General features: G+C 32.8%; 2 protein-coding genes across 7 annotated transcripts in view; both read right to left on the bottom strand.

Moving 5' to 3' along the window:
• Positions 1-8,404: 8,404 nt before the first annotated feature.
• The window catches only part of LOC127801362 (serine/threonine-protein kinase STY46-like), a 54,030-nt gene continuing 39,703 nt past the window's right edge, over positions 8,405-22,731 (bottom strand). Inside the window, exons 14-18 of one of the 6 annotated variants that reach the window (XR_008023025.1) lie at positions 9,537-9,617; positions 9,391-9,444; positions 9,109-9,243; positions 8,689-8,854; positions 8,405-8,558 (exon numbers count right to left, since the gene is read on the bottom strand). Coding sequence is in view for 5 of the 6 variants with exons in the window: in XM_052336385.1 (XP_052192345.1) it covers positions 8,774-8,854; positions 9,109-9,243; positions 9,391-9,444; positions 9,537-9,617; positions 10,437-10,532 (447 nt within the window). In the remaining variant the exon portion in view is untranslated. Of the gene's footprint in view, positions 8,855-9,108; positions 9,244-9,390; positions 9,445-9,536; positions 9,618-10,436; positions 10,533-22,731 lie in introns of all 6 variants that reach the window. The other 5 variants (XM_052336385.1, XM_052336381.1, XM_052336383.1 and 2 more) reach the window with 5 other exon arrangements.
• Positions 20,270-22,091, bottom strand: LOC127801363 (uncharacterized). The gene is made up of 2 exons (XM_052336391.1): positions 21,063-22,091; positions 20,270-20,962 (listed from the first exon to the last, which is right to left on the bottom strand). Exon 2 carries the CDS (start codon positions 20,907-20,909, stop codon positions 20,358-20,360), a length of 552 nt encoding a protein of 183 aa, XP_052192351.1. The 5' UTR covers positions 20,910-20,962; positions 21,063-22,091; the 3' UTR covers positions 20,270-20,357.

Below are 22,731 nucleotides of genomic sequence, written 5' to 3'. Positions count from 1 at the left end.
TTAATAATACCTAGAATGTGTATTTAATACTAATAATTCCAATCACTATTATTAACATTATGAACTATTATTGATTTTAGATAAAATTATTGTAAATTTTACAGTGTCATGTCAATTTATATATTTTATTTATAAATGAAATACTTAAAATATGCATTTAATGTTGTCTTTAATGATTAATTTTTTAAAATTTAATGATATAAGCATAGAGTTATTATTTCAATCCATATTTATTACTCAGTACTTAAATTAAATGTTATACTTACTCAACTAATGTATCACTTAGTTGATTATTCAATTAATGTCATTCTATCATATATTTGAGTAAGACAAGTATATAATCAATTAATCTCTTAAATATTTAGGTTTTATTTGATTAAAAATAAAAAATTAGTCGAGTACAATATTTATTAGTTGTTACTTAACTAAACATTTTCTTACTTTATTAAAATGATAATTATTATATTAAACTTATACATTAGTTAATTAATTTTAAGTCACAGAAATCTTTTTATCAATACATTCTATTAATGATATATTGATATTATTATAATAATGTAAGGTTTGATAATTTTATGTTAAATAATATCTCTATAAAATTATGAATAATTTTATTAATGTATTTATAAACAAGTCTATTCAAAATTATGAATAATTTTATTAGCACATACACATTCTATTTTTAAGTCAAAAAGAAATATTTTTTTCAACACATTCTATTAATGATATATTGATTTTATTATAATGATATAAAGTTTGATAATTTTATGTTAAATAATATTTTTAGGAGTGTATGAATAATTTTATTAATATATTTATAAACAAGCCTATTCAAAATTATGAATAATTTTATTAGCACATACACATTCTATTTTTAAGTCAAAAAAAATATTTTTATCAACACAATCTATTAATGATATGTTAATATTATTATAATAATGTAAAGTTTGATATTTTTTTAAAATAATGAATAATTTTATTAATGTATTTATAAATAAACCTACTCACGAGCTAACTTGCGAGCCTATAATCGAGCTAGATCTCGAGTCATTATTCGAGCTAGTTTGCTAGCCTATCAAGCCAAGTTTTGTTGAGTTCAAGTTCAGCTTGTTTATAAATCGAATTTTAAAGTTAGGCTCAAGTTCAATTCGTTTATCTTAGAACAAACTCAAACGAGATTTTACTGAGTCGAGCCCGAACGGTTTAGCTTATTTGCAACCCTAAGTTCAGGGGCTTATGCCATGGTAACCTCTTGACGTGAGAAAGTTGATGAAACCCGAGCCTTTATTATTAAGGCTGCGAAGAGGATGGAGAAATCGAAAAACCAAAAATGACACATGGTGCAATTCTAGGTAGGAGGGTGAAGGTGATACTCCTCCATCCACTTCAAAGCCTATCAAAAGATTCCTAAGGGGTGGATCTGGAAATATGACAGGTTATATCTAGTCTTGGCAAATGTGGGTAACGTTTCTTACTAGCTTGTCATACCACCTTTTTTAAAGATCTCCTTGGTCTTCCATGTTAGTCTACTAAAGCCTTATCATAAAGATCGAGAGGACACAGAGCGAACCTCATAAGGCCCTTTTAGTCACGACCACATCTTATAAGAAGGTGGTTGAGAAGATTTTGGCAAATCAGGTTGTAAAATAAAGTGATGTGCTAAGATGTACCAAGTACTTGACCCAATGGGACTAAGATGTACTAAGTACTTGACCCAATGGGACGAATTACCTGATAACGAGGACAGTTAATTGGGAGGCTAAGAAGGACTTGTGGCAATTTAAAGGGTTAATTAACCAATATTAGTTAACAATGCAGATGTTGCCATATTATGTGAGGGAGGATGTTTTGCCTCGTTGTAATGGAGACTCCACCATGCAGACATCACACACACGATGATAAGGAGTTTTGCAAATACTCTAGATGACTAGGACATGATGGGATCAAGATTGGGACTTGGGGACATGACTACTAGATGTTAACTAGGCGTGTTGGGAGGATGCAAATAAATAACCATGCGAATGTGACTAGCTAGGAGGAATGCATGTTGCAATGTAAGAGAACCCCTCAAAATATTTTCCATATAGGATGATGTGATAGGTCTTGCCACATGGAGGATTATGACGCTAATTTCGAAAGCTTATAAAGTTATCTAGTTATTCTATTAATTGGAGATGATGATAGACTAAATCAAATGTATAATTGTACCCTTGTAGATAGAGATAACATGAACGTCGTTTATGTCTTTTGCACAGAAGCCTTAAGCTATAAACAGAAAGCATTCCCCTAATTGTATTCATTTTATTTTGAATAAGAGTTTTTAAAGCTTCTCTTTAAAGCTCTTGTGTTCTCATATGTTTTGCTTTCTTGTATTGGTTGTTTCAGTGTTGTGAAGATCCCAAGGCGAGTGTGGTCTCAAAAGAAAGTTGATGTAGCTAGCCATCACCAAGAGGGTGATCATGAGCTAAGGTCAGCATAGTTGGCTTGGTGAGTTCTAAAGACGTGAATACTATCTAATTATTTATGTCTTGTCTCTAATTATGCCTCCAAGCTTTGCACCCTTGGTGTGTCTGCAATTAATGGTAGTTGGAAGTAGATGAACCACCACTACAAAAAAAACAAAGACATCAAACCCAAATTGAGAGTGGTCCCAAAAAGTTGAGAAAGATTCGAAGCGAAGCCCAAATCTAAGGCTCACCTTGAGTGCTCTTTTCCTAGCACCTTAGCAAGTGAGTCATCTTATGAGATTAATTGTGAAAAGGTGCAATGGATCTCAATTCAAATATTTTGTCCTATATGCATTAAGAAACAAAGTTAATTGCTTTTAAAACACCCTTTAGACAAAAATCTATTTATGCAATTATAGTAAATATAAAAATGTATTATCTATGATACAAAAATTACGTATTTTTATAGTCCTAACTTGTTTATATACAAAACACTCATGTTATTTTCACGAGTCACAATGTATAATGAACCCTTACTCATAGGGTTGCTTTTCTTTTAATAGTAATATCAAATTTATATATTACTATCTCGTGTTTTTTTTTTTTTTTCTAACTAAACTCTTCAATCCTCCGGTGTGTGCAATTATCAATTTAGTTTAATTTTTAGCATTCTTTTGACATATCTTCCACGCATGCAACAAGAACAACATTGTTAACTTTTATCATAATCTTTTGACTATATTAGTTAGCTTAGTAACATTACCTTACTTTTATCTTTTCCATGATAGTCAATAAAACTCGTCTAATGGTCTTGAGAAATTCCTACTGGGTGTTTTGCAGTGCTAGATTCTCAACTAATGGTAGGATCATACTACCCAAAATATAACTTGCATCTATAATCCTTCCATTTTTCCCAAGATTTATAAGAATGAAGTTCTTCATGGGTCCATCATCAACATTAAATTGTTCCTTAAAACAACAATAATATTAGTTATATAATATATTCAAAAAATGCATCAAAACAAACAATATTAGATAATTACCATAATCCTGTTTTTGTACACTTCATTTTTGTATGCCTTTGCAAATTCATTTTAACTTTCATAATTGAATCGAAATGCAACAAAATCACATGCCATCTCCCTTAAAATTTATCCAAAGAGGTCAGCTACATCTCTTATTGATTGGAAAAATTTATTAAAATCTAGATTTACACACTTTCTAAGATAGTATTTGTTAACCAAAATATAAACAGAAAAAAATAAGATATGGAAAGCATTCTAGATTTTTATCATTTTCAATGTGTTTGTTAAACTCATTTGATGACTATTGGAAAAGAAATCACGTGACTTCTTATTTAATATTTTTCAGATATGCTTATCTCTCCCCTTCTAAATAAACATATCTTGAACCTTACAAATAAGAAAAAAAAATGACGCATATGTCTTCCGATGTATTTCAAAAAATTTAACAAACAATTTAATAAAAAATTTGAAATATTTCTTAATCTTATCTTGAACATTCCATATCTTGGTCTTAAAAATATTCAATCTTATTTTACTCATTTTAACAAACGCTAGTTAAGTAGAAGCAACTAAGTGCCCTTTAACCTTTAGCTTCTTTTGTTTTACAACCTCTTGCCCATTTGTTGATCGCAAGGCACATACCTATTTAATCATTAAAAAAAAAGATAATAATTATACTTTAATTAAATAACACACATGTCTATCACCCTAATTGTCTAATATTAACGTGCTTGAGATTTAATTGTGTGGATATTAAAAGTAAAGGTGGAGCTTAGATGGATGGATGGATGTTGAAGATTGTAATAAAGCCTAGGTGGTTGTCTAGAGCTTGGGAGGATGTTGTTGGAGGCTGTGGTGGAACTTTTGTGGTAGAAGAGACGAATCCATCAAAAGTGCTCTGAATACTTCTTCCTATAGGCATGGCATGACTGCACCCTTTTATAAAGGTAAGGAAAAGTATACACATATTAATAGATATATTCATGTTAAAAACAAGATACATGTGATGGTGGTTGGGTGGATGCTAGAGGTCGATAAATATTTTTCATAATAATTAAGATCTTCATTAAATGTCTTGCTATTACAATTTTTTTAATAAAAAATATTATTAATAATCATGGGTTATACTTAAGGTACATAATATAGTTAAAATGTTTAAAATATTTCTCACCCAGAGTGATGAAGTGAGACAGTGAGGAGCATGACTAAAATATCCTTTACCCAAAATAGTGAGACGGCTCGAGACAGTGAGGCATGGCGAAGCGATGAGGTCTGAGAGATATTTTTGTCATTTATGATGTATTGTATAATTTAAAGTATAGTCCAAAGAATGCTAATAGCATAGTACTTCTTTAATGGCTTCTCGTCTTCTAAAAATCACAAGAATTGATTGTTGGGTTCCGTGATAGGTCTCGTGTTCAAATTTCATTGCTGGGTTCCGTGATTTATCTCTCCTGCAGAAATCTTGGGATTGAGCTACGGGAGGCCCTTAAGGTGAGGGATTTCACCTTTTGGTCCCAAAGTAGCTAGCACGTCATGTGCAAGGAAGTTATTAACATTGTCTAAATGAGATTCATTTTTTTTTTGTCATTTATAATTAATTATAATGAAGCAAAATGATATCAATTAATAATTCACACACTTTGAAGACCAATTAATAAATTGTTGATGAATCATTCTTTCAATCCCTATATATACAAGATTGAGTCATATTCCTAAGCACTCTTTCTCTCCCTTTGGGTGTGGACTAGTTGCCTGATTTGGGACTCTAACTATGCCTGATTTGGGCACTATCCAACTCTTTGGGGTATTATTATTGAAAGTTTTGTAATATTTTCGTATAATATAATTTCTTACTAATATTAATATATTGTATATATATTAATAATAATAGTTGGTAAATTGCCGTAGTTTACTCCAAACAGGGGCGGTCTGTAACAAGCATTGAATAAACCTATTCCAAAATAATGAATAGTCATGTTTATTTCTTAATTCAACAAATATTTTAAAAATATATAAAAAAAAGTAAATATTAAGTGTAACATTTTGCTATGTTTCATGGAAATAGAAATGGGAAATGAATAGTGTAAAGCTCAAGAGTATGTAAATAAGATTTTGATGATAATAAAAATATTTTTATGATATAAATATATTTTATTTGTCTCTTGTAATGTAAAATATATGTTTTTGTGATAATAAAAATATTTTTATTATAGAAATATATTTTATCATCTCATTGTGCTGAAAACTTATTGTACTAAAAAAATATGTGTGCTGAAACAGCTAAATATCTTAAGTCGATTAAAATTTATCTTAAGTCGATCTAAGTTGGCCAGAATGTTGGCCCCCAATCTTAAGTCGATTGATCCTTTGACTGAAGTTATGCATTAAGTTGTTGAATGACTTAGATCGATCGAAATGTCAACTTTAGTATATCAAAGTTGGCTAGAGAGTTTGGTGTCGACCTAGGTTTTAACTGAAATTATGTGAATGTCTATTGAACAACTTAGGTCAACCAAAGTTTTGCCTTAGATTGACCAAAGTTTAACGATCGTTTCTATATGTACGTTGTTTTTTATATCTCTTTTTATTGCCCGCCCATGTGTATATTTTTCAAAATATTTTTCACCTTGTACCTTAATATCATAGCATGATTTCCCCGATAAAATCTTCTTGAAAAAAAGTGCTTTTAATTTTACTTTTTGTAGATTCTGATTTTGTTCTCTAACTCTCATGTCTCTTTTTATCTTGAAAAACTTGATTAATCTTGTTATCAGATTGTATTTTTAACTTTCTCAAATTGATTTTATTTTACAAAAAATTATTTTCTAATTTGTTTGTAAGCCAAGATGCCAACAAATGTTGAAATGTTTCAGTTGCATGGAAAAATTGAAGAGATTTTTTAATTTAAAAAATGTTCCTCACCATTTTTTGTAACAATTAGTTGTCTAAAAATGCTTGTATAAATATGAGGTGAGTTTGAAGGCCAAACACATATAAAAAATAAACTATTAAAAAGAGCATTCAAACAAGAATGAAAGTTCAAGTGCTAGAAGTGTTGATGGATGGTAGAACTCTTAAGTGGTGACTTATTTGATTTTACCTCTTGGTTGTAAGTTTGTTTTTACTCACTTGTTATGTGAGAGATTTTTCTAACTGTGTGTTACTAGTTGTTTTTACCTAAATAAGAGATTGTATATTTGATTCTAGCTCTAATTAAAAGCTAATATTATATTTTTCTTAGTGATACTTTTAAGCTTAATCGTGGGAGAAAAGAGTATGCTCGTGAGAGTTTGAATCTCTATAAATCTTCTTGTATTCTCGTGGTTGCTTGATCTTATTATTCATATTATTGTTGCAAAAGTCATTTAACTAAGATCACAATTTAAAAGCTTTCAATAAGGGAAAAAAATATTAATTTTTAAAAAACCCTATTCATCTTTTCTTATATATTTATTTGGGCAACAAATACAATACGACACAAAAATGAAAAAATGACATTTTTTAAAAAAAGTAAAAAATAGAAATGTGAAAAAACACGAAAATAAAAAAAAATTAAGGATATAATTTTTAACATAAAAAATTATTTAATTTAAAAATAAATATAAATTCTACAATGCATTTAAATTAGAGATGAAAAAATTATGTGAGACAAGTTTTTTTCCACACAAAATGACCACAAAGTATTTTTAAAATTGTAGAAATAATTTAAAAATATATTTTTTATGTGTTTCAATATTTTGGTACAATAAATATTTTAAAAACAACAAAGCAGCACCCTCAAAGCGTTTTTGTACAACATAGATATTTTGCATAAGAAAATAATTACCTCATGATGAATTATTGTTAATAGAAAAATATTTTATCATAAACACTTTTATATAAAGATTTAGAGTAAAAAATTGGCACATAATTTGTTCATGTTATTGATGATGTAATAGTATCCAACTCAGTCACTGTATTACTTGACAGATGGCCAACACTTACAGTCTCGATCGTTGGCCTACGTGGCACTATAGGAAAAGGCAGACAGGATTGCACCCTCAAATGGCCCTGAAGATGAGGAGATGAATAAATAATAGATGAAGAAGATTTTGATTAACGTGAATTGTTAGGATTTGTCTCACCACATAAGAAATTCAAATCATTATCTTTTCAGCAGATTTGATCTCAACCATCAACCAAAAAAGGCCACCACACCTGAGACATTCCCTTCTTGCTTTTTTAGGTAAATTACTTCTAGACCCCCTTGTCATTTAAGTTATTTGCACGAAAGCTTCTTATAATTAATTTAAAAAAGAAAGACTTTGTTAGTCTCAGTGATTTGCATTTCTCATTTGTAGACTCCTTGCGTCAAGAACAATGTTGTAAAGTGCAATTACATCAAATTAACATAAATTTAATAAGAAAAATGAAAAATAAAAAAACCCACAGTTGATGAGTTGGAACCCATCAGTTCATCGATGGTTCACTGGGGATAGATAGGCTTTGACAATCAGACTGGGAATGAAAAAAGAAAAGGAAGAAGAAATGGGACTTGGAATTGGCAACGGGTTCCATTGCATTGCAAGAACCTATCGATGGTTCAGCAAGATGACAAATTTACAAAGACAAGACGGGCGCCTCGGAACAAGAAGAATTAGAGGGAGGCAGAAACAATGGTAGAGGTGGTACCGATAGGACGAGGAAAAGTGACAATCAATTTAGCCAAGAGGAACCAAATGCAACTGATGGACTCAAATTCAGGTTAAATTTAGGGCCACTATGATTCCTGGAGCAAGGAAATCGAAAATAGCTCAAGATGCCATATGTCGCACGGACATGTATTTTGCTTCAACATTGTCCTAACAACTAACCATGAAGAGCTCAAGCTCAGCTAACGCATGCGTGGGTCTCCAGCTTGTTTGCGGGAAGGAGAGGAAGACTTAGATAAGCCCATTAACACTATGCTTTTGAAATAAAAACAAGTCAAGGCAGAAAGGTTTTAGTACTGGCAACTCCTACAGATATCCCAAGCATTAAATTGCAAACAATTACACTGCTCATCATCTCCCCCCCGCCGCCGCCAAGGATTAGGAAGTTGATGCTGTGGTGGGGCAAATGAGGAAGTTATTTGGTTAAGTGAATTAAAAGTTTCTTCTTCAGTATTATTGAAACTAAACAGAAAAGGAAACACCAGAAAGTCAATAGAGAGATCAAGAGAACAAACACTATACATTGCAGAGATGAAAAAGACCGGGTGGGAATGGCCCACGATTAGCTCTTGTGTATTACCGGTATTCACATTATATCCACCCTCATTTAGTGATGTCCCCGTCTGAGGACTGAAAGGAACCCCCCAGATGATTTCTCTTTGCGCCGATCCTCGGCTTCGTCTCCAACCTGTTCCCCATCATCATGCTTCCAGTGTTAAAACACATTATCCAAAGGTTTCATGAAGATATGAAATTTTCTAGCTATCCTGTCAATGAGCGTGTGCTCATTGGTAAAGAAGTTGAGACTGCAGTTTTGGTGGAGAACCGGAAGTTAGAAGCAACCAAATTCCACAATAAAAGAAAAGAAAAGAAGAAGACGAATATGAATGCCACTAGTTTTGGAAAATGCTCACAAGCAATAACAATTTAATCATTTATTACCTCCTTTGCTATTTGCTGCAGGATCTCTGTTATTTCAGAGAAGTCAGGTCTTAAAGTTGGGTCCTGCTGCCAGCATCTCTCAAGCAGATCAGCAAGTTTTGGATGAGTGTTCTTTGGGATAGTAGGCCTTAGACCCTGAAATTAAGCCGAAGTCAGTGGAGGTTCAGTTTCATCCTCGTCAAAGAGAACTTTCCGGCCGGCAAAACCAATGAGAAGAATAAAACAATGGGTTCCATTGAATATACATACTAGGACTAAGTGTAGGAAGGAATGCATATTTACCTTTTGAACCACTCCAACGGCCGCTTGTAATGGGGTTAAATAATCATAGGGAAGCTGGCACATCAGATACGAGGCAATATAATTATTCAAGCAACTTGAAATACCAAATTCAAATTATTCAATAGTGGTACACCACAGAAAAGAACCTTTCCAGTTAGGAGCTCCCACAACACAATTCCGAAGCTGAAAACATCAGCCTTGTGATCATAGGGATTGTGTTCTATAACCTTAAATGCAAAAGAATAATCATTAACCATTTATGTCAAAGAAAAGCAGCAATCAAATATCTATTCAATGTCTGGCCAACCTAAATAATAATGCCTTAACACTAAATCATATCATAATGGATTTTCGTGAATGACACAACATGGAGAGCCCAACAAGACATAAGAGATCTAGCCACTATAATGGATTGTACTTGCATGGCACACATACACACACAAGAGTGAGTATGTGCGTATGAATGTCTTGAATACATGTCAAATTGCCAAACAAATAAAAAGTGGCTTTGCATGTATATTTCTTGCATCGCATGTACAAGAGAGTGTGCATGCAAGTGAGTTTTGAGTGTGTATGCGAGTTTGAAGGAGGGAGAGAGAGAGATGAAAGGGACCCAAAACCATAGGAATCCACCTCAATAGTTTCTGCAGTATGCAAATCAAAGAAACACGAACTACCACATAATACTATCTTATTAAGCCCGTTAACTGCAACATAGGGCACTTAGTACCACAAGAAGGCATGATACTAACAGCTAGCTAAGAATCATATTTTGCTCCAAAGAATTGTGGAACTTATTGCAACCACCACTACTACTATTTTGACAAGCAAAAACTAACTCAAATCACATCTTCTTGAGCCGAAGTCAAGGTAATGATAGTAAGTGGTAAAGTTTTATGGAATTCTTTACAAGTTATGGCAATAACCAAAATCATGCAGACAAAACGCCAATGGCAGCAATGAACCAAAAAGGAAGATATCAAGTAAATGGAGAAAGCACTATTTTTGAACAGAGAGAATTCCAACAATTATCAAAGAACGCACACCTCAGGAGCCATCCAACGATATGTCCCAGTTTCTGCTGTCTTAACCCCAGATTGAGCTTTCACTCTAGCAACTCCAAAATCAGCCACCTTAACAACCTGTAATACAGAGCATCACATGGAGATTTCTATATATTGCTTGAATTTATTATCAACAATTCAAAAATAGAATCTCATTATATCAGAGAAAAGAACTTTGAAGAGGTTATGAAGATAAGACAACATCCATAGATTACTAAGCTTATCATCTAGGAAGTAAGGGTTCTTGAAGTGAAATTATTCCACATCTAATAAACATTCCAAAACAACTACCAACTATACCACATAATATGAATTTTTTCATTTTGATATTTCAATAAGTGACAATTTGCGTTTTGACATGAAAACTCATGGAACAGGAACTGTAGTGACTAGTAACACGTCCAATTCTAATCATATATATTAAACTAGTTATGTGACATCACATCTGAATATTAAGATAGGGGATGACAATAGCAACACCTAAGCAGTAAAAAAAAAAGTGGACTCCTGAAGACAAAAATCCGAGTCTTTCTCAGAAACACATAAAAATATCAACTGTATTTATATATATTTCTCTCTTGTTTGACATCTGTCAGCTAGGTTTGAATTAATCAGAGTTCAGAGAAAATAAACAAAAGGGACTATGCAAAAATAGCTAGTAACCATGAATTAAACTGTAATTAGGAATAACGCAAGGTAACTACTTCAGTACAACTACCAGCCACCAAAAACTAATAATCACACAGTTGAAGCAAATTTCCATCACTTAAAGGAAGATGCACTTTACAGTTCACACCAATATCTTCTTACTAAACACTGAAGCAGAAAAAAGGAGGGAATTTGCATTTGCATTCATGCGCGCATGTTTGGGGGGGGGTTGGTTTGAAGCAGCATGCAATGTTGAAGTTATTGTTAATCAGATTAAACAAACCTTCTTCTATGAGTATCTATTAGATAGGGAATTGAAGGTCACCTAATATAAAGGGCTCTTAATAGGATGAGTAGAGCACTATATTTTCTTCAATAACTCCTTTGCTTGTTAGCAACAGCGAGTTTCAGGAAATCAAAACAAACTTCAACAACTCCTTGCAAGCACATTAGTATATGCTTTTAGAAATTTTTTGGTCAAAATGGCTACATAAACTTCTGTTTCCAAATGGCTTGGACACTTTCACTTTTAAAAGCCAGAATACAAGAATAAGGCACTAAAAAAGGGAGGTTACTAAAAATGAAGTCCTACTATTAAACAAACTCCTATCACTTATCTAATGAAGTACAGTCAATGGTATATAATTGAGAACAAGCAGCAAAGTTAAGCAGATGCTTTTGCAGAGCAATAAAACGCCCACAGGCACCCAGAGTGTGAAATATTGACTCCTGGCAGAGAGTTTGCCCTATATGTAGCCAGTCTCAAGTCTGGATAAGGGAGAAGGGTTGCGGTAAGTAGCTGACAGCCAGCAAAAACTAGTCAAATCAGACAATATGAATTTTAGGACAAATGGAAAATTGTAGGGGTTACAATTTAGGGAAAATGAGATAGTGGCACATTGCATTGCACAAGTTTAGTGAAAAAAGAGATAGGGCCATTGAATCGACCCCTGGATGTAGTGCTAAATCTGCAGGTGTTCACATTTTCATGGCCGTGTGTAAAGAAGTTTGTCCGGATCAGAAATTAAGGATTGGACTATGGATAAAAATGAGATCATAGAATATCTGGACTTTTACGGGAAAATCTATGGAAGTGGTGGATGTGATGATTAGGAGAGAAGTTATTATTTGCCTCCAAGATACTAGATGGGTTGGAGAGAAGGCTAAAATGTTGACAAAATTTGGATACAAACTTTGGCATTCCGGGAATCTCCCCAGATGTCATTGTCGCTCAAGTTATATTGGCACAAACTCAAGTGGAAGAATTATAAGTGGATGAGAGACAACAGCATATCTAAGAATAAGGTCTGTAAGTTTGAGTATGAGAATTATTGTGCTTAAAATGACATCTTTTCAGATCTCCCACTTGAAATCTTTTCAAAAAAGGCATTGTTTATGAGCCTAAAACTAACACATCTTTTGAAATGAAAATAGCCTATACACCTGGAAGAAAAATTTGATATTCTTTAAAGTTCAAAATCATAAAAAAATGAGCTTTTCTTCAAACCAGTCTAGCTCTTGTTTTCGGACTTAAATTAAATAAACTTTTTAAAAAACAGGAGAGAAAGCCTGCTGTCTTTTCGAGACAACCAATTGAATTTTTGAAATTGCCCTAAGTGTTCAGAATTACAACTCACTTAGCCAGCTGAGTCAACTCAGCTGACTGAGTCAATGTAGAAACTTTCACAAATTCTCTGGAAAAATTCAGTCTGCTGAAGACTGAACAGAGGAGGGATAAGCCAAACCAACCGAGTTTATAACATAGCCTCCGTGGTGGCAGAATGCAACGAGCTTTTCAAAAAGCAAGCACTTAGCTAACAGAGTTAATTCCCAGGTGCCTGAGACCTGCTAGAAAGGTTCCTGTCCACTTTATTTCAAAGCTCAAACAGTCATTTTTTAGCTCTATAAATAGGGCATCCTTCTTTGAGGAAACCAAGCTTTTCAAAGTATGTAATAAGCTTTCCATTTACTTGGACAAACCTTTGTTGTATTCTTTTCAAAATTTTGCATTCTTTTTAAGCCTTATGGGTAAATCCTTTTCAAGAGAGAGAGAGAGAGAGACTTAGATTTGCTTTTGAAAGATCCTTCATTGCCATGCCATTTGATTTTTGAAAGAATTTTCAGTGAGCTCAATTTGCCTCTATCTAACCTTTGATCTTTCATTCTACAACACTCAACGACGCTTCATCAATCTATATTCACTTGTGTTTCTTCTTGTAACTCATTTATCTTTAGAAGTGTGAGATTGTACCTTGTATTCTCACTTTGTGTGTGAATGATTGTTCTACTTTGCAAACTAGGGATTTGCTGCAGCAGAGAGTTTGACTAGCACCTATTGAACTTATGGAATTGTGAGGTTCTATATTAACCGCAAGCTCTAGGGGGTGAGGTTCTATAGCACTCATAAGCTATAGGGAGTAATATTCTATAGCACCCGCAAGCTGTAGGACTTGTTGCAGCAAGAGAGTTGATTAGCTCCTACTGAAGCTAGGGGATCGTAAAGGGTCTAGCACCCATTGAGCTAGAGGATTGTTTCCAATAGAGAAACCCTCAAATTGTGATTTGAGGAGAGAGGTTTAGGCTTGTTATAAGTCAAGCCTCTATAAATCTATTTACATCCCTCATCCCTTTCTCTTTACCTTACTATTGCTTATCTGTGTTGAAAATATGACTTAGAAGCTGCTTTGAAGAAGTCAACATATCTATTTTGATGATGTGGTTTGAAGAAATCAAAGTACATGATAAGATTAGGTTTTTGATTTAGTCTTCAGCATATTTAGGAATTTTTCTGTTATGCACGTGCAGCAGATTTGGCTGATTTTTTATGTTTTTTTTTTGCTATAAAACAGTAACGATGTTGATCAGATTTTATATAATAAAATTATTCCTTCTCCAATCTGTTCTCTGTTGCACATATGCTTTTTTTTTTCTTTCTCCATAAAAATACCAACAAAATGGTATCAGAGCGTATTTCTTGAGGGACCTGTGAGTTGAAAAAAAAAAAAAATCACAAACACTCAAATTCAAGCCAACAATCTGCAAAGATGGAAGCAGAATCAAGTCACGGAATGCCGGCAGCACCGATATTTGATGGCGACAACTATCAGGTATGGGTTATTAAAATGAAAGTTCATCTCCAGGCACATGATCTTTGGGAAGCAGTTGAGGAAAATTACGAAGTTGCTGATTTGCCAGCCAATCCAACAATGAATCAAATAAAGATTCACAAGGAGAGGAAGACAAGAAAGGCTAAAGCCATGGCCCACTTGTATGCTGCAGTGTCTCCTAATATTTTCACAAAAATCATGAACCTGTCTTCAGCAAAAGCCATTTGGGATCATCTCAAGGAAGAATATCAAGGCAATGAACGAGCAAAGAATATGCAAGTGTTAAACTTGATCAGGGAGTTTGAAATGCAAAGAATGAAGGAGTCAGAAACTGTGAAGGAGTACACTGACATGTTGCTTAGCCTTGCTAACAAAGTGAGATTGTTAGGTAAAGATTTTCTTGATCAAAGAATAATTGAAAAAATACTTGTTACACTTCCAGAGAGGTATGAAGCCACCATCTCTTCTCTAGAAAACGCTAAAGATTTGTCAAGCATTTCCTTGGCAGAGTTAGTTAATGCTTTACAGGCTCAAGAACAAAGAAGGCTTATGAGGGAAGGAGGAGTCGTCGAAGGAGCTTTACAGGCACAAGTAAGGCCCATCGGTGGAAAAAAAGTTAAGGATCACAACAAGAAGCTCACAAATGCTGAAAACAACAATAGTGGAAATTATCCACCTTGCTCATACTGCAAAAAAACAAATCATCCACAAAACAGGTGTTGGTGGAGGCCCGATGTAAAGTGTAACAAATGTGGTCAATTAGGTCACATCACAATTGTGTGCAGATCATAACAACAAGAAGGAGAAGCTAGAGCTGTTACTAGCCAACCGGAGGAGGAGGAGTTATTTTAACTCCCTCAAAATCATATTCATGCTTATGCCCCCTCAAAACCATATTCATGCCTATGCCAAAATTAAATTTAGTTGCAGCATCAAAGTCAAGGAGGAGTGTTGAAAATATGACTTAGAAGCTGCTTTGAAGAAGTCAACATATCTATTTTGATGATGTGGTTTGAAGAAATCAAAGTACATGATAAGATTAGGTTTTTGATTTAGTCTTCAGCATATTTAGGAATTTTTCTGTTATGCACGTGCAGCAGATTTGACTGATTTTTTATGTTTTTTTTTTGCTATAAAACAGTAACGATGTTGATCAGATTTTATATAATAAAATTATTCCTTCTCCAATCTGTTCTCTGTTGCACATATGCTTTTTTTTTTCTTTCTCCATAAAAATACCAACAATCTGCTTTACATTGCTCTTATATAAAACAAGCAAACACACACGTACACGCGTATATCTTGCATATGGGTTTAACAGCCTCTGCATTAAAACCAAATTCCCATTATATAAACACCTATGTCACCTATTCATTTCAAAGTTAACAGCCTCTGTATTATATAAACACTATGTCATTTCAAAGAGGGTTTCGTATTTTGGGGAAACTGGGGTTGGGGTTTATCTAGTTTTTCTGTAGACAAACCCGAAAGGGTAAGTTCATCTGAAAAATTGGTTTAATTTTCCCATCATTTGGAAAACAAAACATGGGAAAGGGTTCCCCATGGTAAAGCTACTTTCCTGGGAATGTGACATACCAAATGGGCATATGTTCTTGCCATCAATTAAATTCCCAGGAAAGTAACCCACTTTGCTCATACCAGACAACCAAATGGTCATCCAAGTAGAGAAGGAAGGGGGTATAGAGATACATGGGGGAGGTTATGAATTTGGAAGAAGAAATAAAAAGGCGAAGCTATTTTGGATCTTCCCATGGTATATGACCTTAATATAGCCAACACTAGGTTTAACAAACAAGATGAACACTTGATCATGTATAAAAATGGCTTATTGATTACCCAAATAGAGTACATTCTTCTAAGAGAAGAGGACCACTTATGTTGCAAGGATTATAAAAGTATACTAGGAGATGCTTGACCACAGACAGACTTATGCCCATTGATGTCATAAAAAATAGACAAGAAAAAATGATAGAAAACAAACCCAAAAATAAGATGGTGGCATTTAAGGTAAATGACAAATTAGGTAGAGACAGAAAAACTTGTGTGTCACTTTATTCAAGGAGTCAAGAATATATATACATAATTTGGAGAGGAATGGGAAATCTGTTTTCATAAAAATAGGAAACTGACTTCTCCACTAACTTCCCCTAAAATAGGAACTAACCACCAGATTTTGACTTCCTAAAATAAAGGGATAAGAAGATAAGGGATGAAGAAGATATATCAACCATAACTAAACCATTATATTAGGAACATAAATATTCAAAAATTTGGAACACTAGGTCCAAAAATCTTCAGAACCAATCTCTCTTGACACTCTCCCTCAAACTGGAAAATCGATGCCTTCCATTCCAAGCTTCCTAGTTATCCTCTGAAGTGCAGTACTAGGTAGTCCCTTTATGAGTACATCTGCAAGTTGCTGTCCAGTAGACACAAACAGAGTACAAATCAAACCATTGTCCAGCTTTTCCTTTATAAAATGTCTGTCAATTCCACATGCTTAGTTTGGTCATGTTGAACTGGATTGAGTGCAATATTAATGGCTGACTTGTTATCATAAGATAGCCTAATTAGATTTTTTCATTTAATTTTCAGATCTTCCAAAATTATTTTTAACCATAACAACTCACAAATTCGAAGAGCCATTGATCTAAATTTAGCCTCTACACTAGATCTTGCCACAACATTCTTACTCTTTCAAGTTACAAGATTTCCTCCTAGAAATATACAGTACCTGAATGTAGAATTTCTATCAATCACTAACCTAACATAGTCTGCATCAACATAGGCTTCAAGTGTCAATTCTTGCCTTCTTTGAATAGGATTCCTCTACCCAGTGTTCCTTTAAGTATTGTAGAACTTTGTATACTGCTCTAAGGTGTACTTTTTTAGGATTGTGCATAAATTGGGTTACAACACTAACAACATATGTTGTCTGGCCAGGTATGTGACAAATAAATAAGCCTTCCGACTAACCTTTGGTAGGAACTTTTATCTACTACTTTGTCTTCTGGAGCATCACCAAGTCAATGATTAAGTTCAATAGGTGTGTCGATAAATATATTCATGTTAAAAACAAGATACATGTGATGGTGGTTGGGTGGATGCTAGAGGTTGATAAATATTTTTCATAATAATTAAGATCTTCATTAAATGTCTTGCTATTACAATTTTTTTAATAAAAAATATTATTAATAATCATGGGTTATACTTAAGGTACATAATGTAGTTAAAATGTTTAAAATATTTCTCACCCAGAGTGATGAAGTGAGACAGTGAGGATCATGACTAAAATATCCTTTACCCAAAATAGTGAGACGGCCCGAGACAGTGAGGCGTGGCGAAGCGATGAGGTCTGAGAGATATTTTTGTCATTTATGATGTATTGTATAATTTAAAGTATAGTCCAAAGAATGCTAATAGCATAGTACTTCTTTAATGGCTTCTCGTCTTCTAAAAATCACAAGAATTGATTGTTGGGTTCCGTGATAGGTCTCGTGTTCAAATTTCATTGCTGGGTTCCGTGATTTATCTCTCCTGCAGAAATCTTGGGATTGAGCTACGGGAGGCCCTTAAGGTGAGGGATTTCACCTTTTGGTCCCAAAGTAGCTAGCACGTCATGTGCAAGGAAGTTATTAACATTGTCTAAATGAGATTCATTTTTTTTTTTTTGTCATTTATAATTAATTATAATGAAGCAAAATGATATCAATTAATAATTCACACACCTTGAAGACCAATTAATAAATTGTTGATGAATCATTCTTTCAATCCCTATATATACAAGATTGAGTCATATTCCTAAGCACTCTTTCTCTCCCTTTGGGTGTGGACTAGTTGCCTAATTTGGGACTCTAACTATGCCTGATTTGGGCACTATCCAACTCTTTGGGGTATTATTATTGAAAGTTTTGTAATATTTTCGTATAATATAATTTCTTACTAATATTAATATATTGTATATATATTAATAATAATAGTTGGTAAATTGCCGTAGTTTACTCCAAACAGGGGCGGTCTGTAACAAGCATTGAATAAACCTATTCCCAAATAATGAATAGTCATGTTTATTTCTTAATTCAACAAATATTTTAAAAATATATAAAAAAAGTAAATATTAAGTGTAACATTTTGCTATGTTTCATGGAAATAGAAATGGGAAATGAATAGTGTAAAGCTCAAGAGAATGCAAATAAGATTTTGATGATAATAAAAATATTTTTATGATATAAATATATTTTATTAGTCTCTTGTAATGTAAAATATATGTTTTGTTTTGATAATAACAAAAATATTTTTATTATAGAGATATATTTTATCATTTTATTGTGTTGAAAACTTATTGTACTGAAAAAATGTATGCTGAAATGACTAAATATCTTAAGTCGACTAAAGTTTATATTAGGTCAACTTAAATTGGTCAAAATGTTGGCCCCCAATCTTAAGTCGTTTGATCCTTTGATCGAAGTTATGCATTAAGTTGTTGGATAACTTAGGTCGATTAAAGTGTCAACTTTAGTCAATCAAAGTTGGCTGGAGAATTTGGTGCCGACCTAGCTTTTAACCAAATTATGTGAATGGCTACTGGATAACTTAGATCGATCGAAGTTATGCTTTAGGTTGACCGAAGTTTAACGGTCGTTTCAATATGTACATTGTTTTCTGCATCTGTTTTTATTATCCTTCCATGTATATATTTTTCAAAATATTTTTCACCTTGTACCTTAATATCATAGCATGATTTTCCTATGCAAAAAGATAAAAGAAAAAGTGCTTTTAACTTTACTTTTATAGATTTAATTTTGTTATCTCTAACTCTCAAGCCTTTTTTTTATCTTGAAAAACTTGATTAATTTTGTTATCAGATTGTCTCTTTAACTTTCCCATATTGATTTAATTTTGTCAAAAATTATTTTTTGGTTTGTTTGTAAGCCAAGATCCCAACAAATATTGAAATGTTTTAGTTGCATGGAAAAACTGAAGAGATTTTTGAATTTCAAAAATGCTCCTCAACCCTTTTTGTAGCAGCTAGTTGTTTGAAAATGCTTGTATAAATATGAGGTGAGTTTGAAGGCTAAACACATATAAAAAATAAACTATTAAAAAGAGCATTCAAACAAGAGTAAAAATTCAAGTGAGTGCTGATAGCTGGTAGAACTTTCAAGTGGTGACTTGTTTGATTTTTCCTATTGATTGTAAGTTTGTTTTTACTCACTTGTTGTGTGAGAGATTTTTGCTAGTTGTGTGTTAGTGGTTGTTTTTACCTAGGCAAAGATTTGTATGTTTGCTTCTAACTCAGACTAAAAACTAATGTTATCTTTTTTTTAGTAATACCCTCAGGGGGCGTTTGGTATGAGAGAAGTTTTTAAATTTCTGGGATTTATGATTCCTGCGAATATTCTTAGAATCTTTGATTCTCAGAATTTATGCAATTATATGTTTGGTTAACTTTAAATATTCCTAAGAATGTTGGATATTCTTTTTTGGAAATCTTACATTTCTATGTTTGGTTTAAATGCAACATTCCTAGGAATCCTTGTTAATTTTCCAAAATTAGCCTTATTTGATTTTTTTTGTTTAAAAATGATAAATTTCTTCTAGTATATAAAATATTGGGGTTCACAACCTCTAAGTCACTTAAAGAAACCTCTTTAGGAAGTCAAAAAATGTCATTTTTTTACACATTATGTATAATATATATATACGTAATATATATATATATATTTGTATGAATATCTAGTTTAATTATTTTTAAAGAATTTTATATAAAAAATATTCAGTTATTGTTGCTAATAAAGCTTATGATACATGAAGGTTAATATATGTAAAAATGCAAGTAGTGGGTATAATTGAAATAACGAAAACTGCATGGTTGTCTACTTCTACTTCACTATTTTGATGGTTCTTTCTATTCTAGAACACAATATTGTTTGTATAAGAAGAAGTAAACGTTGCATTACAAGAACCCAAACAAGTTCATAAGGGAAATTTTAAAGAACTATCATGACATGACAAAATAAAAACCAAAGTACATCAGCATTCACAAGTATTAATATCAATTAAAAGTTTGCTACATAAGTAGTCACATAAATCCACAAATCAAAATAAAATCCAAGTACTAGAGTCTTTACATCAATTTAAAAACCAGGATTTTCAGGCAATATTTGGGCCACCAACATCTTTTTTGCTCAGGATCCACTTGCATAAAAAAGTCAATTATATTGTTATCCTTACATATAGTCATACCAACTCGAACCCTCTCTTGAGCAGTCAATCCTTCAATCTTCATAAGCTTTTCAAAAATTGACATCCTCCTATTACTTCCCTCAGATTCATGCTTAAAACAGGAAGTCAACTCCTTAATATTCTCATTAGTGCTCTCATAAACACGACCAAGCCTCTCCATAGTCTCAGATACCATTTCAATTATTGAATCATCATGCCTCTCTTTCTTTTTACTTTTTTTAGCAGAATTTGACCCATTAGCGTATCCCCCAACCTCTTTAGCACTATTGTCATTAGTGGATATTTGTTGGGTTTCCTCAACAAAGTCCAAAAGTCCATCTTCTCCATACTCAATTTCAGTAACATTAGCTTCTTTGTCCATTGCTTCCACAACATTTGATGGATCCTCCGCATCAGCTCCATTAGCTACATCCTTACCAAAAATTGGACCCATACATCAAAGTAAGGGAATGGCTTATTATAAAGCCCTTTAGCAGAATGATGTGTCTGCAAAATAGAATTATTTTTAAAAATTATTTGACGAATAAATCTATATTGATGAAAAAAAGAAGAAAGAAATAAATACAAATCTATTACTATATTTTACCTTTATCCATTCTTTATATATTTCTTTTTCAACCACAATCAATTTGTCTTTATCATTCCAGCCAAATCCACTAGGACCCCTAGGCCCCATCATTTCACAAATTGCATTATAGTGCTTCTTTAATTGCTTAATTCTTGACCCAATATGAGGGTTAGCTTTCAAAGTACAACCAGACATTTTCTCAAGCATCATTTTCTCCAAATGAGTAGCAAATCCAGGCTTGAATCCATTATCGCCCTTCCAAGATGGTCCAACTTCAACTAGACACTCAACAAGTATTGCATCCTTTTCTGATGTCCACTGATGGTTAGTACGTTTTAATGTAGATTGACTATTATTTGCCATCTAGTGAAGGAAAAAAAAGTTAAATATATATAAAGAAAAATGCATAGACAAAAAGACAACAATTATATAACATAGGCAAAACAAACCAAATCAACAAAAAAAAAAAATTATGAATACATATTATTACATCATAATGAAAATAAAAGATCGGATTGTCACCATTACAACAAAATTAATAAACCACTTAGAATTGTCAATTATTACAAATTAACATAAATGAAACACGGAATTGTGAATATTTCAAACATGTCTCCTCCAAGTGTTAAACATTTGTTGTGCAAGCTCATCCCTCCAATGTGTCCAAGCATCAGATGTCTTTACATGAGTTATCCTATTAACTTCCAGAATGTCTTCATTTTCTTCCATGTCAAATATACGATCTTTTAAAGGGTCAATTGCCATCTCTTTTCTGATATGATTATGAAGCAAACAACATGCAGTTATAATCCTGCATTGTGTTCTAATAGGATAAAATGACTTAGCTCTTAAAATTCCCCAACGTCCCTTCAACATCCCAAAACATCTTTCTATGACATTCCTAGCAGATGAGTGTTTCATATTAAAAAATTCATGTGGTGTTGCAGGTTATGTCGCATGTCTCCATTCACTAAGATGATATCTTTGCCCTCTATAAGGTGTAAGAAACCCTTCCCCATTTATGTAACCAGCATCACATAAGTAATAGTAACCAACACTTAGAAACCATATAAACAATTAAAAAAAATTTAACTAAAACAAACTTGGGGTTACCACAAATAAATTGAAGTACCTTTTGGAATGCTTAATCCATTCCTACGAGATATAGCATCTCTGAGTACCCTAGAATTAGCGATCGATCCCTCCCAACCAGGCAAGATGTAAATAAATTGTAAATCTTGAGAACAAACTCCTAACACATTTGTTGCTATATCACCTTTCCTAGTTTGATATCTAGGCTTATCATCTTGTAGGACATTTAACTTGATGTATGTTCCATCTAAAGCTCCTAGACAATTCTGTTAATTCCATAAAAAAAATCAAAAAATCATTAGTTTTTATTTCATGATTATTAAATTAACATTACCTAAACTTATATATGTATTTTTAATGTTACCTTGAACCATTTCCATCGGTCATCAGTTGAATTTTCAGGGACTGCCTTCGATTGTTTGAGTAAAATTGTATGACATCGTAATACTGCATGCAAAACTTTGTTGAACTATCTACTTATTGTTTCAACTTTCACCAGACCTCATGAATTGTCTTTTAATTACTCTATTTTTAACATCATGAGCCAAAATGTGTAGAAAAATTGCAACAAACTCTTCTACACACATGTGCCTAG

Source organism: Diospyros lotus, chromosome 5 (genome assembly GCF_014633365.1).
Source record: "Diospyros lotus cultivar Yz01 chromosome 5, ASM1463336v1, whole genome shotgun sequence".
NCBI lineage: Eukaryota > Viridiplantae > Streptophyta > Magnoliopsida > Ericales > Ebenaceae > Diospyros > Diospyros lotus.
The sequence above is the reverse complement of the archived record's forward strand: the minus strand, read 5'-3'. Positions and strand labels throughout refer to the sequence as shown.